Below are 11,714 nucleotides of genomic sequence, written 5' to 3'. Positions count from 1 at the left end.
ACAGGGACAGCCACAGGGACAGCCACAGGGACAGCCACAGAGTCAGCCACAGAGTCAGCCACAGGGACAGGGTCAGCCACAGAGTCAGCCACAGAGTCAGCCACAGGGACAGCCACAGGGACAGCCACAGAGTCAGCCACAGTCAGCCACAGAGTCAGCCACAGGGTCAGCCACAGTCAGCCACATAGTCAGCCACAGGGTCAGCCACAGAGACAGCCACAGAGTCAGCCACAGAGTCAGCCAAAGAGTCAGCCACAGAGTCAGCCACAAGGTCAGCCACAGAAACAGCCACAGGGACAGAGTCAGCCACAGAGACAGCCACAGAGCCAGCCACAGGGACAGCCACAGAGTCAGCCACAGGGACAGCCACCGGGACAGAGTCAGCCACAGGGACAGCCACAGAGTCAGCCACAGAGTCAGCCACAGGGACAGCCACAGGGACAGGGTCAGCCACAGGGACAGCCACAGGGACAGCCACAGGGACAGCCACAGAGTCAGCCACAGAGTCAGCCACAGGGACAGGGTCAGCCACAGAGTCAGCCACAGAGTCAGCCACAGGGACAGCCACAGGGACAGCCACAGAGTCAGCCACAGTCAGCCACAGAGTCAGCCACAGGGTCAGCCACAGTCAGCCACATAGTCAGCCACAGGGTCAGCCACAGAGACAGCCACAGAGTCAGCCACAGAGTCAGCCAAAGAGTCAGCCACAGAGTCAGCCACAAGGTCAGCCACAGAAACAGCCACAGGGACAGAGTCAGCCACAGAGACAGCCACAGAGTCAGCCACAGGGACAGCCACAGAGTCAGCCACAGGGACAGCCACCGGGACAGAGTCAGCCACAGGGACAGCCACAGAGTCAGCCACAGAGTCAGCCACAGGGACAGCCACAGAATCAGCCACAGAGTCAGCCAAAGAGTCAGCCACAGAGTCAGCCACAAGGTCAGCCACAGAAACAGCCACAGGGACAGAGTCAGCCACAGAGACAGCTACAGAGTCAGCCACAGGGACAGCCACAGAGTCAGCCACAGGGACAGCCACCGGGACAGAGTCAGCCACAGGGACATCCACAGAGTCAGCCACAGAGTCAGCCACAGGGACAGGGTCAGCCACAGAGTCAGCCACAGAGTCAGCCACAATCAGCCACAGGGACAGCCACAGAGTCAGCCGCAGAGTCAGCCGCAGAGTCAGCCGCAGAGTCAGCCACAGAGTCAGCCACAGAGTCAGCCACAGGGACAGCCACAGAGTCAGCCACAGGGACAGCCACAGGGACAGCCACAGGGACAGCCACAGAGTCAGCCACAGGGTCAGCCACAGGGACAGCCACGGAGTCAGCCACAGAGTCAGCCACAGGGACAGCCACAGGGACAGCCACAGGGACAGCCAGAGTCAGCCACAGGGTCAGCCACAGTCAGCCACAGAGTCAGCCACAGGGTCAGCCACAGAGACAGCCACAGAGTCAGCCACAGAGTCAGCCAAAGAGTCAGCCACAGAGTCAGCCACAAGGTCAGCCACAGAGACAGCCACAGGGACAGAGTCAGCCACAGAGACAGCCACAGAGTCAGCCACAGAGTCAGCCACAGAGTCAGCCACAGAGACAGCCACAGGGACAGCCACAGAGTCAGCCACAGAGTCAGCCACAGGGACAGAGTCAGCCACAGGGTCAGCCACAGTCAGCCACAGAGTCAGCCACAGTCAGCCACAGAGACAGCCACACGATGGCAGTAGGTGGCACCTGAGTCATGAGACTGAGTGGCCATCTTTTAGATTCCATATCAGTAACTTAACTCTCATTGAGGATGTAGTGAGTCACCAAATGAGTGGCTCCGGTCAAAAGAAGGGCACTATGTAGGGAATGGGGGTCCATAGGGCTCTGATAAAAAGAGGGGCACTATGTAGGGAATGGGGGGCCATAGGGCTCTGATAAAAAGAGGGGCACTATGTAGGGAATGGGGGGCCATAGGGCTCTGGTCAAAAGAAGGGCACTATGTAGGGAATGGGAGGCCATAGGGCTCTGGTCAAAAGAGGGGCACTATGTAGGGAATGGGGGGCCATAGTGCTCTGATCAAAGGAAGGGCACTATGTAGGGAATGGGGGGCCATAGGGCTCTGATCAAAAGAAGGGCACTATGTAGGGAATGGGAGGCCATAGGGCTCTGGTCAAAAGAGGGGCACTATGTAGGGAATGGGGGGGCCATAGGGCTCTGATCAAAAGAAGGGCACTATGTAGGGACTGGGAGGCCATTTGTTCTGAGACGGTAGAGACTCACTGCCTGGTTCTGTTGTGTGTAGTGCACTACTACAGAGTCCTATTGGTCCTGGTCTAAAGTAGTGCACTACTACAGAGTTCTATTGGTCCTGGTCTAAAGTGGTGCACTACTACAGAGTCCTATTGGACCTGGTCTAAAGTAGTGCACTACTACAGAGTCCTATTGGCCCTGGTCTAAAGTAGTGCACTACCCCTATTGGCCCTGGTCTAAAGTAGTGCACTACCACAGACTCCTATTGGCCCTGGTCTAAAGTAGTGCACTACCCCTATGGATCCTGGTCTAAAGTAGTGCACTACTACAGAGTCCTATTGGCCCTGGTCTAAAGTAGTGCACTACCACAGAGTCCTATGGGTCCTGGTCTAAAGTAGTGCACCACCCCTATGGGTCCTGGTCTAAAGTAGTGCACTACCCTTATGGGCCCTGGTCTAAAGTAGTGCACTACCCCCTATGGGCCCTGGTCTAAAGTAGTGCACTACCCCTATGGGCCCTGGTCTAAAGTAGTGCACTACCCCTATGGGCTCTGGTCTAAAGTAGTGCACTACCCCTATGGGCCCTGGTCTAAAGTAGTGCACTACCCCTATGGTCCTGGTCTAAAGTAGTGCACTACCCCTATGGGTCCTGGTCTAAAGTAGTGCACTACCCCTATGGGCCCTGGTCTAAAGTAGTGCACTACCCCTATGGGCCCTGGTCTAAAGTAGTGCACTACTACAGAGTCCTATAGGCCCTGGTCTAAAGTAGTGCACGACCCCTATGGGTCCTGGTCTAAAGTAGTGCACGACCCCCATGGGCCCTGGTCTAAAGTAGTGCACTACCCCTATGGGTCCTGGTCTAAAGTAGTGCACGACCCCTATGGGTCCTGGTCTAAAGTAGTGCACTACCCCCATAGGGTCCTGGTCTAAAGTAGTGCACTACCCCTATGGGTCCTGGTCTAAAGTAGTGCACTACCCCTATGAGCCCTGGTCTAAAGTAGTGCCCTACCCCTATGGGTCCTGGTCTAAAGTAGTGCACTACCCCTATGGGTCCTGGTCTAAAGTAGTGCACTACCCCTATGGGCCCTGGTCTAAAGTAGTGCACTACCCCTATGGGTCCTGGTCTAAAGTAGTGCCCTACCCCTATGGGTCCTGGTCTAAAGTAGTGCACTACCCCTATGGGCCCTGGTCTAAAGTAGTGCACTACCCCTATGGGCCCTGGTCTAAAGTAGTGCACTACCCCTATGGGTCCTGGTCTAAAGTAGTGCACTACCCTATGGGTCCTGGTCTAAAGTAGTGCACTACCCCTATGGGTCCTGGTCTAAAGTAGTGCACTACCCCTATGGGTCCTGGTCTAAAGTAGTGCACTACCCCTATGGGCTCTGGTCTAAAGTAGTGCACTACCCCTATGGGCTCTGGTCTAAAGTAGTGCACTACCCCTATGGGTCCTGGTCTAAAGTAGTGCACTACCCCTATGGGTCCTGGTCTAAAGTAGTGCACTACCCCTATGGGCTCTGGTCTAAAGTAGTGCACTACCCCTATGGGTCTTGGTCTAAAGTAGTGCACTACCCCTATGGGCCCTGGTCTAAAGTAGTGCACTACCCCTATGGGTCCTGGTCTAAAGTAGTGCACTACCCTATGGGCCCTGGTCTAAAGTAGTGCACTACCCCTATGGGTCCTGGTCTAAAGTAGTGCACTACCCCTATGGGCCCTGGTCTAAAGTAGTGCACTACCCCTATGGGCTCTGGTCTAAAGTAGTGCACTACCCCTATGGGTCTTGGTCTAAAGTAGTGCACTACCCCTATGGGCCCTGGTCTAAAGTAGTGCACTACCCCTATGGGTCCTGGTCTAAAGTAGTGCACTACCCTATGGGCCCTGGTCTAAAGTAGTGCACTACCCCTATGGGCCCTGGTCTAAAGTAGTGCACTACCCCTATGGGCCCTGGTCTAAAGTAGTGCACTACCCCTATGGGTCTTGGTCTAAAGTAGGGCACTACCCCTATGGGCCCTGGTCTAAAGTAGTGCACGATGTAGGGAATAGGGTTCCATTTGGGACATAGCACTTTTCATCAAGAATGTCTTTGGATCCAACTCATTTACATGCTATTTGCATCCTGGTTTAGGCAACACGCCTAGCATTAATGAATAACAAGGGAGAGAGGAAGAGGGTAGGTGGAGAGAGGAAGGGAGGGAGGGAGGGAGGGAGAGACAGGGAGGGAGGGAGAGACAGGGAGGGAGGGAGAGACAGGGAGGGAGGAAGGGAGGGAGGGGTTAGATGAAGAGGAAGGAAGGTAGGGAGTGCGAGAGGGAGAGAGCAGTGATAGTCCTCCTCCTGCAAATAGTGCACTACTTTAGACCAGGGCCCTATGGGGGAAGTGCACTACTTTAGACAAGGGGCCTATGGGGGTAGTGCACTACTTTAGACCAGGGCCCTATGGGGGAAGTGCACTACTTTAGACCAGGGCCCTATGGGGGTAGTGCACTACTTTAGACCAGGGCCCTATGGGGGAAGAGCACTACTTTAGACCAGGACCCTATGGGGGAAGTGCACTACTTTAGACCAGGGCCCTATGGGGGAAGTGCACTACTTTAGACCAGGGCCCTATGGGGGAAGTGCACTACTTTAGACCAGGGCCCTATGGGGGAATAGGGTGCCAGTTTTGAAGGAGCCGTAAAGAGGGATGATGATCTCTGCTGCACATTAATCTGAAGCAGCAAACTGCATGACACACACACACACACACACACACATAAAACACATACACACACCACACACACAAAGATTCCCTGGTGACACTGCTGACCTTCCCAGAATCCCTAGTTTCTGTCCCCTGGCTGCAGCCACTGCCAGTGTGTGTGTGTGTGTGTGTGTGTGTGTGTGTGTGTGTGTGTGTGTGTGTGTGTGTGTGTGTGTGTGTGTGTGTGTGTGTTCCTGTCTGTGTGACTGCACAGCCTATGATCATCAAGGGTTGCCTGTGCCTACCACGTCTCCCTGCCTGGTGTCATGTAATTGGTCCGGAGACAGTGCAGGCTGGGCTCTGTGTTCAATGTGGACACAGAGAGACCAACTGATGTTGGTGGTTTGGATGTTTTCTCACCATGTTTCTGATGATTGGTTTCAATACAAGTTCATATTACATTTTACAATAAAGAATGTTTTCGTATTTTGTGTAAAATGGTGTATTAGGGATGTGTGTGCCTGTGTGCCTGTGTATGTGTGTGTGTGGTGTGTGTGCCTGTGTGTGTGTGTGTGTGTGTGTGTGTGTGTGTGTGTGCCTGTGTATGTGTGTGTGTGGTGTGTGTGTGTGTGTCTGTGTGTGTGTGTGTGTGTGTGTGTGTGTGGTGTGTGTGTGTGTGGTGTGTGTGTGTGTGTGCCTGTGTGTGCCTGTGTGCCTGTGTGTGTGTGTGTGTGTGTGTGTGTGTGTGTGTGTATGTATGTGTGTGTGTGTGTGTGTGTGTGTGTGTGTGTGTGTATGTGTGTGCGCCTGTGTATGTGTGTGTGTGGTGTGTGTGTGTGTGTCTGTGTGTGTGTGTGTGTGTGTGTGTGTGTGTGGTGTGTGTGTGTGTGGTGTGTGTGTGTGTGTGCCTGTGTGTGCCTGTGTGCCTGTGTGTGTGTGTGTGTGTGTGTGTGTGTGTGTGTGTGTATGTATGTGTGTGTGTGTGTGTGTGTGTGTGTGTGTGTGTGTGTATGTGTGTGCGCCTGTGTATGTGTGTATGTGTGTGTGTGTGTGTGTGTGGTGTGTGTGAGGATAAATTATCTCTCCACTTTATTATCCTATAATGATGTTGCCTCGTGTCTGTCACAGATATCACCAAATTATTTTAGGATTATTGAGAAAAGAGCTTGTATTGTCAAATGTAAAAGCCTATTGTCTACCGAGCTGCAGTGCATAATTCGCGTTCATTTTAAAAACCTATTCATTTTCTCAAATTGTCTCAAAATGTTTTGACCGGTTGCGCTCTGTTTCCTAACAAAAGCAAGAAAGACCAATCAGCTTTCACCTTGTGCAATACTTTTTTATATATATATATATCATTCGCTGTTGTCCAATGGAAACCCTAGTGGGCGTGAAGGAGTCGTCCTGGCGCGGTGGAACGTCCTGACAGTTGACTTCTACCGGAGAATGGCGGCTACCGCCTGCACTACGTTCACTAACACTACCAACCCGCATAAACAACACCGGAGGAAAAGTAGAGATTCTCGGAGGAGACAAGCAGCTCTTTTATTCCTTAGTAACATTTCTCTAGACGGACAGCCGGTTCAACCGTTAGACCATGGAAACCGAGACCCCCATCATCGACACGGCGAGTTCCCGGGAGATGATATCGGAACGACAGTGGCCGGGATGTCAACGGCATCTAGTAGTAGCTATGGGAACTTCGGTAACCTACCGACGTCTGTGAGCTGTGGGGCAGTTGGGAACGTTAGCCCCGTACCGAGACTCGGGGTGATCACTGTCCCGCCCATCCTCGTTCTGCCTTCGGACTCGTTCAATGATGGGACCACGGAGTTATTTCTGGAGAGGCGAGGAGGGTCGTTTTCATCGCAGGGAAACCTCCTCTCTCCGTCGGGTCTCCATCCTACTCCCCTCCGACCGCGGAAGTCGTCCACAGTGCTGTCGGTCCAGAGTTCTAGTTCGGCGATTTCTGAATCTGGACGGTGGTGAGTTAATTACCGTGTAATTCATGTCCCGGAGGCATAAGTTTCTGTGTTGTCTGTGTGTCTGGCACCTCACTCCAACTCTTTCCTGACTGTATCTTGACACGGTCACTTTAATAAGCACACAACAAACATCAGTTGGCTACATTTAGTCTCATTTTAACTTTTTGTTGTTGTTGCGTTACATTGCTATGAGGCTATTATTTAATAACAAGCAACCAGCCAGGACAGTTCACGCTGAAAGACGCGCCTGTTTGTTGGGCAATACAGTGCTGAGTTTAATTTCTTGCTCGGAAAAGTGTACTTAATTTTGGTCTCCCTCACTAGGAGTATCGCAACTGTAATTTCCGCTACAGAGGGTGACTGTTGGATTGGCTGCTTATTCTTTTGATTGGGGTAGATTTAGGAACAAGTTACCACTTATACCGGTGTGAATAGCAGTAGGTTAAACATGAAAATAACAAAATAGAAGCAGCCATGTTTATCTTCAGGTTCTCAAAGTAGCCCTGCATTAGGTTATACTGGTAGTCATTGACTACAACAAAGAAGCCCTGCATTAGGTTATACTGGTAGTCATTGACTACAACAAAGTAGCCCTGCATTAGGTTATACTGGTAGTCATTGACTACAACAAAGTAGCCCTGCATTAGGTTATACTGGTAGTCATTGACTACAACAAAGAAGCCCTGCATTAGGTTATACTGGTAGTCATTGACTACAACAAAGAAGCCCTGCATTAGGTTATACTGGTAGTCATTGACTACAACAAAGTAGCCCTGCATTAGGTTATACTGGTAGTCATTGACTACAACAAAGAAGCCCTGCATTAGGTTATACTGGTAGTCATTGACTACAACAAAGTAGCCCTGCATTAGGTTATGCTGGTAGTCATTGACTACAACAAAGAAGCCCTGCATTAGGTTATACTTGTAGTCATTGACTACAACAAAGAAGCCCTGCATTAGGTATTACTGGTAGTCATTGACTACAACAAAGAAGCCCTGCATTAGGTTATACTGGTAGTCATTGACTACAACAAAGAAGCCCTGCATTAGGTTATACTGGTAGTCATTGACTACAACAAAGAAGCCCTGCATTAGGTTATACTGGTAGTCATTGACTACAACAAAGAAGCCCTGCATTAGGTTATACTGGTAGTCATTGACTACAACAAATAAGCCCTGCATTAGGTTATACTGGTAGTCATTGACTAACACAAAGAAGCCCTGCATTAGGTTATACTGGTAGTCATTGACTACAACAAAGAAGCCCTGCATTAGGTTATACTGGTAGTCATTGACTACAACAAAGAAGCCCTGCATTAGGTTATACTGGTAGTCATTGACTACAACAAAGAAGCCCTGCATTAGGTTATACTGGTAGTCATTGACTACAACAAATAAGCCCTGCATTAGGTTATACTGGTAGTCATTGACTAACACAAAGAAGCCCTGCATTAGGTTATACTGGTAGTCATTGACTACAACAAAGAAGCCCTGCATTAGGTTATACTGGTAGTCATTGACTACAACAAAGAAGCCCTGCATTAGGTTATACTGGTAGTCATTGACTACAACAAAGAAGCCCTGCATTAGGTTATACTGGTAGTCATTGACTACAACAAAGAAGCCCTGCATTAGGTTATACTTGTAGTCATTGACTACAACAAAGTAGCCCTGCATTAGGTTATACTGGTAGTCATTGACTATAACAAAGAAGCCCTGCATTAGGTTATACTGGTAGTCATTGACTACAACAAAGAAGCCCTGCATTAGGTTATACTGGTAGTCATTGACTACAACAAAGACAGCCTTATTATTGGTCAATCACTTCCTCATAAAAATCCCATCAAATCAAATCGAGCTTTAGATCTATAGTCCATTACAGATGGATGCAACGTATAACCGCTTCACAGGAAAACATTTCTGTTAAAAAAATTGAAAAACATGTAAACAATGAAATTTAAAACATGAATATTTACTACACAAACATAGGAGGATATGTAAAAAATAAACAACGAAAGAATGACAATAAAAACTGAACGACTAGTTAAATAATTAGCCAGAGTCAACAGCCATTTTCTTTACAAGGCTCTACTGTTATAGCCTGCTGTATCTGCTACTAAGGGTGGATTGTCTGTTCATTAAAACACAGAGCCACAAGTTACCACTTGTACTGTGTGAATAGCAATAGTTTAACAACCCCCCCTACACACACACACACACACACACCCCTACACACACACACACACACACACACACATACACACACACACACACACATACACACACACACACACACACACATACACATACACATACACACACACACACACACACACACACACATACACATACACACACACACACACACACACACATACACACACACACACACACACAGACACACACACACACACACACACACGCACACGCACACTCAGGCACACAAACACACGCACACACACACTCAGGCACGCACACACACACGCAGGCACGCACACACACACATGCACACACACACACACGTATTAGACTAGGGAGTGGAAATGTTGACTTTACGAGGAGTCTACCGTTTATAGGGGATTTTAGAATGTGGCAACTTTGCCCTATCCAGGGGTTTTGTCAGGTGACTTGTCTCACTGCATCATCATTAGATAGGATAGGTTGTGTACTTTTTAAAGCACAATCAGTGTATATGAAGTACTGTTATATTTTGACAAGGAGTTGCCTCTGACTACTGTGCACTTTGTTATGCTTAATTAATGACGCAGCTCACTAACTAGGCTGTGTGTTTGTTTACAAACCACACGCAGACACAAACACACATACGCAGATACACACACAGACACACACACAGACACAAACACGCAGACACAAACACACATACGCAGACACAAACACGCACACACACAGATACACACACAGACACACACACAGACACAAACACGCAGACACAAACACACACACACAGACAGACACACACAGACAGACACACACCCAGACAGACACAAACACACACACACACACACAGACACACACTCAGACACAAACACGCAGACACAGACAGACACACACAGACACACACAGACACAGACACACACACACACAGACACAGTTACACACACACACACACAGACACACACACACACACACAGACACACACAGACACACACACACACAGACACACAGACACACACAGACACACACACACACAGACACACACACACACACACACACACAGACACACACACACACACACACACACACAGACACAAACACACACAGACACACACACACACACAGACACAGACACACAGACACACACACTAACTGTGTTTGTTTACAAACCACACGCTGTGCAGCTTGGCAACTATCAGTATAACTGTGGTGTTGCGCCACAGAATATTCCCAATGGGCTTGGGCGTTTACCCTATATACCGTCTACCGGGGTAGTTTGAAATACCAACGATATTATTTCCAATACCATAAAACAAATAATGGTACGAGTTTCAGCTGTGTATTTTGGTAACTTACTAGCTAAGTGGTCAACATCAAGCTTCTTGGTTACTGCAGAGATATTCAACCCCCTTTCTGGATCAAGATCCCTGCTTGCCTAAATGTTGTTTTTTATGCGTGAATTTTTTTTATCTTCATTACCTGCCGGTAATATCGTATACTCCAGTATGGTACAGGAACGGTATGAAGTGTTTCCGTTAGGAAGTGAGGCGCCGGGCGAACGTGACTAGGAACATTTTTTATTTATCGTCCATATGCATTAGGTGTATTACATTATAGTGATGTATCTTAACAGAACATTATGGTGATGTATCTTAACAGAACATTATGGTGATGTATCTTAACAGAACATTATGGTGATGTATCTTAACAGAACATTATGGTGATGTATCTTAACAGAACATTATGGTGATGTATCTTAACAGAACATTATGGTGATGTATCTTAACAGAACATTATGGTGATGTATCTTAACAGAACATTATGGTGATGTATCTTAACAGAACATTATGGTGATGTATCTTAACAGAACATTATGGTGATGTATCTTAACAGAACATTATGGTGATGTATCTTAACAGAACATTATGGTGATGTATCTTAACAGAACATTATGGTGATGTATCTTAACAGAACATTATGGTGATGTATCTTAACAGAACATTATGGTGATGTATCTTAACAGAACATTATAGTGATGTATCTTAACAGAACATTATGGTGATGTATCTTAACAGAACATTATGGTGATGTTGTAACGGTTTTCTTCGTGAGAAGGAGAGTCGGACCAAAATGCAGCGTGTCGATTGCGATTCATGTTTAATGAAAAAACGTAAAACACGAATCAGTACAAAAACAATAAACGTAACGAAAACCTAAACAGCCTATCTGGTGAAAACACATAGACAGGAACAATCACCCACAAACAAACAGTGAAACCCAGGCTACCTAAATATGGTTCCCAATCAGAGACAATGACTAACACCTGCCTCTGATTGAGAACCATATCAGGCCAGACATAGAAATAGACAAACAAGACATCCAACATAGAATGCCCACCCAGATCACACCCTGACCAATCAAAACATAGAAAATACAAAGTAAACTATGGTCAGGGCGTGACAGTACCCCCCCCCCAAGGTGCGGACTCCGGCCGCAAAACCTGAACCTATAGGGGAGGGTCTGGGTGGGCATCTGTCCGCGGTGGCGGCTCTGGCGCTGGACGTGGACCCCACTCCATGACAGTTTTAATCCCCCTCCTAAACGTCCCTAAATAGGTTACCCACCACAATGATAACATGG

General features: G+C 48.3%; 1 protein-coding gene across 1 annotated transcript in view; it reads left to right on the top strand.

The window, feature by feature from the left end:
- Positions 1 to 6,319: 6,319 nt before the first annotated feature.
- The window catches only part of LOC110510377 (CDK5 and ABL1 enzyme substrate 2), a 113,790-nt gene continuing 108,395 nt past the window's right edge, over positions 6,320 to 11,714 (top strand). Inside the window, exon 1 of the mRNA XM_036947799.1 lies at positions 6,320 to 6,897. Coding sequence (XP_036803694.1) covers positions 6,359 to 6,897 — 539 coding nt within the window. The 5' untranslated portion in view covers positions 6,320 to 6,358. The remainder of the gene's footprint in view (positions 6,898 to 11,714) is intronic.

Source organism: Oncorhynchus mykiss, chromosome 16 (genome assembly GCF_013265735.2).
Source record: "Oncorhynchus mykiss isolate Arlee chromosome 16, USDA_OmykA_1.1, whole genome shotgun sequence".
Classification (NCBI taxonomy): domain Eukaryota; kingdom Metazoa; phylum Chordata; class Actinopteri; order Salmoniformes; family Salmonidae; genus Oncorhynchus; species Oncorhynchus mykiss.
The sequence above is the reverse complement of the archived record's forward strand: the minus strand, read 5'-3'. Positions and strand labels throughout refer to the sequence as shown.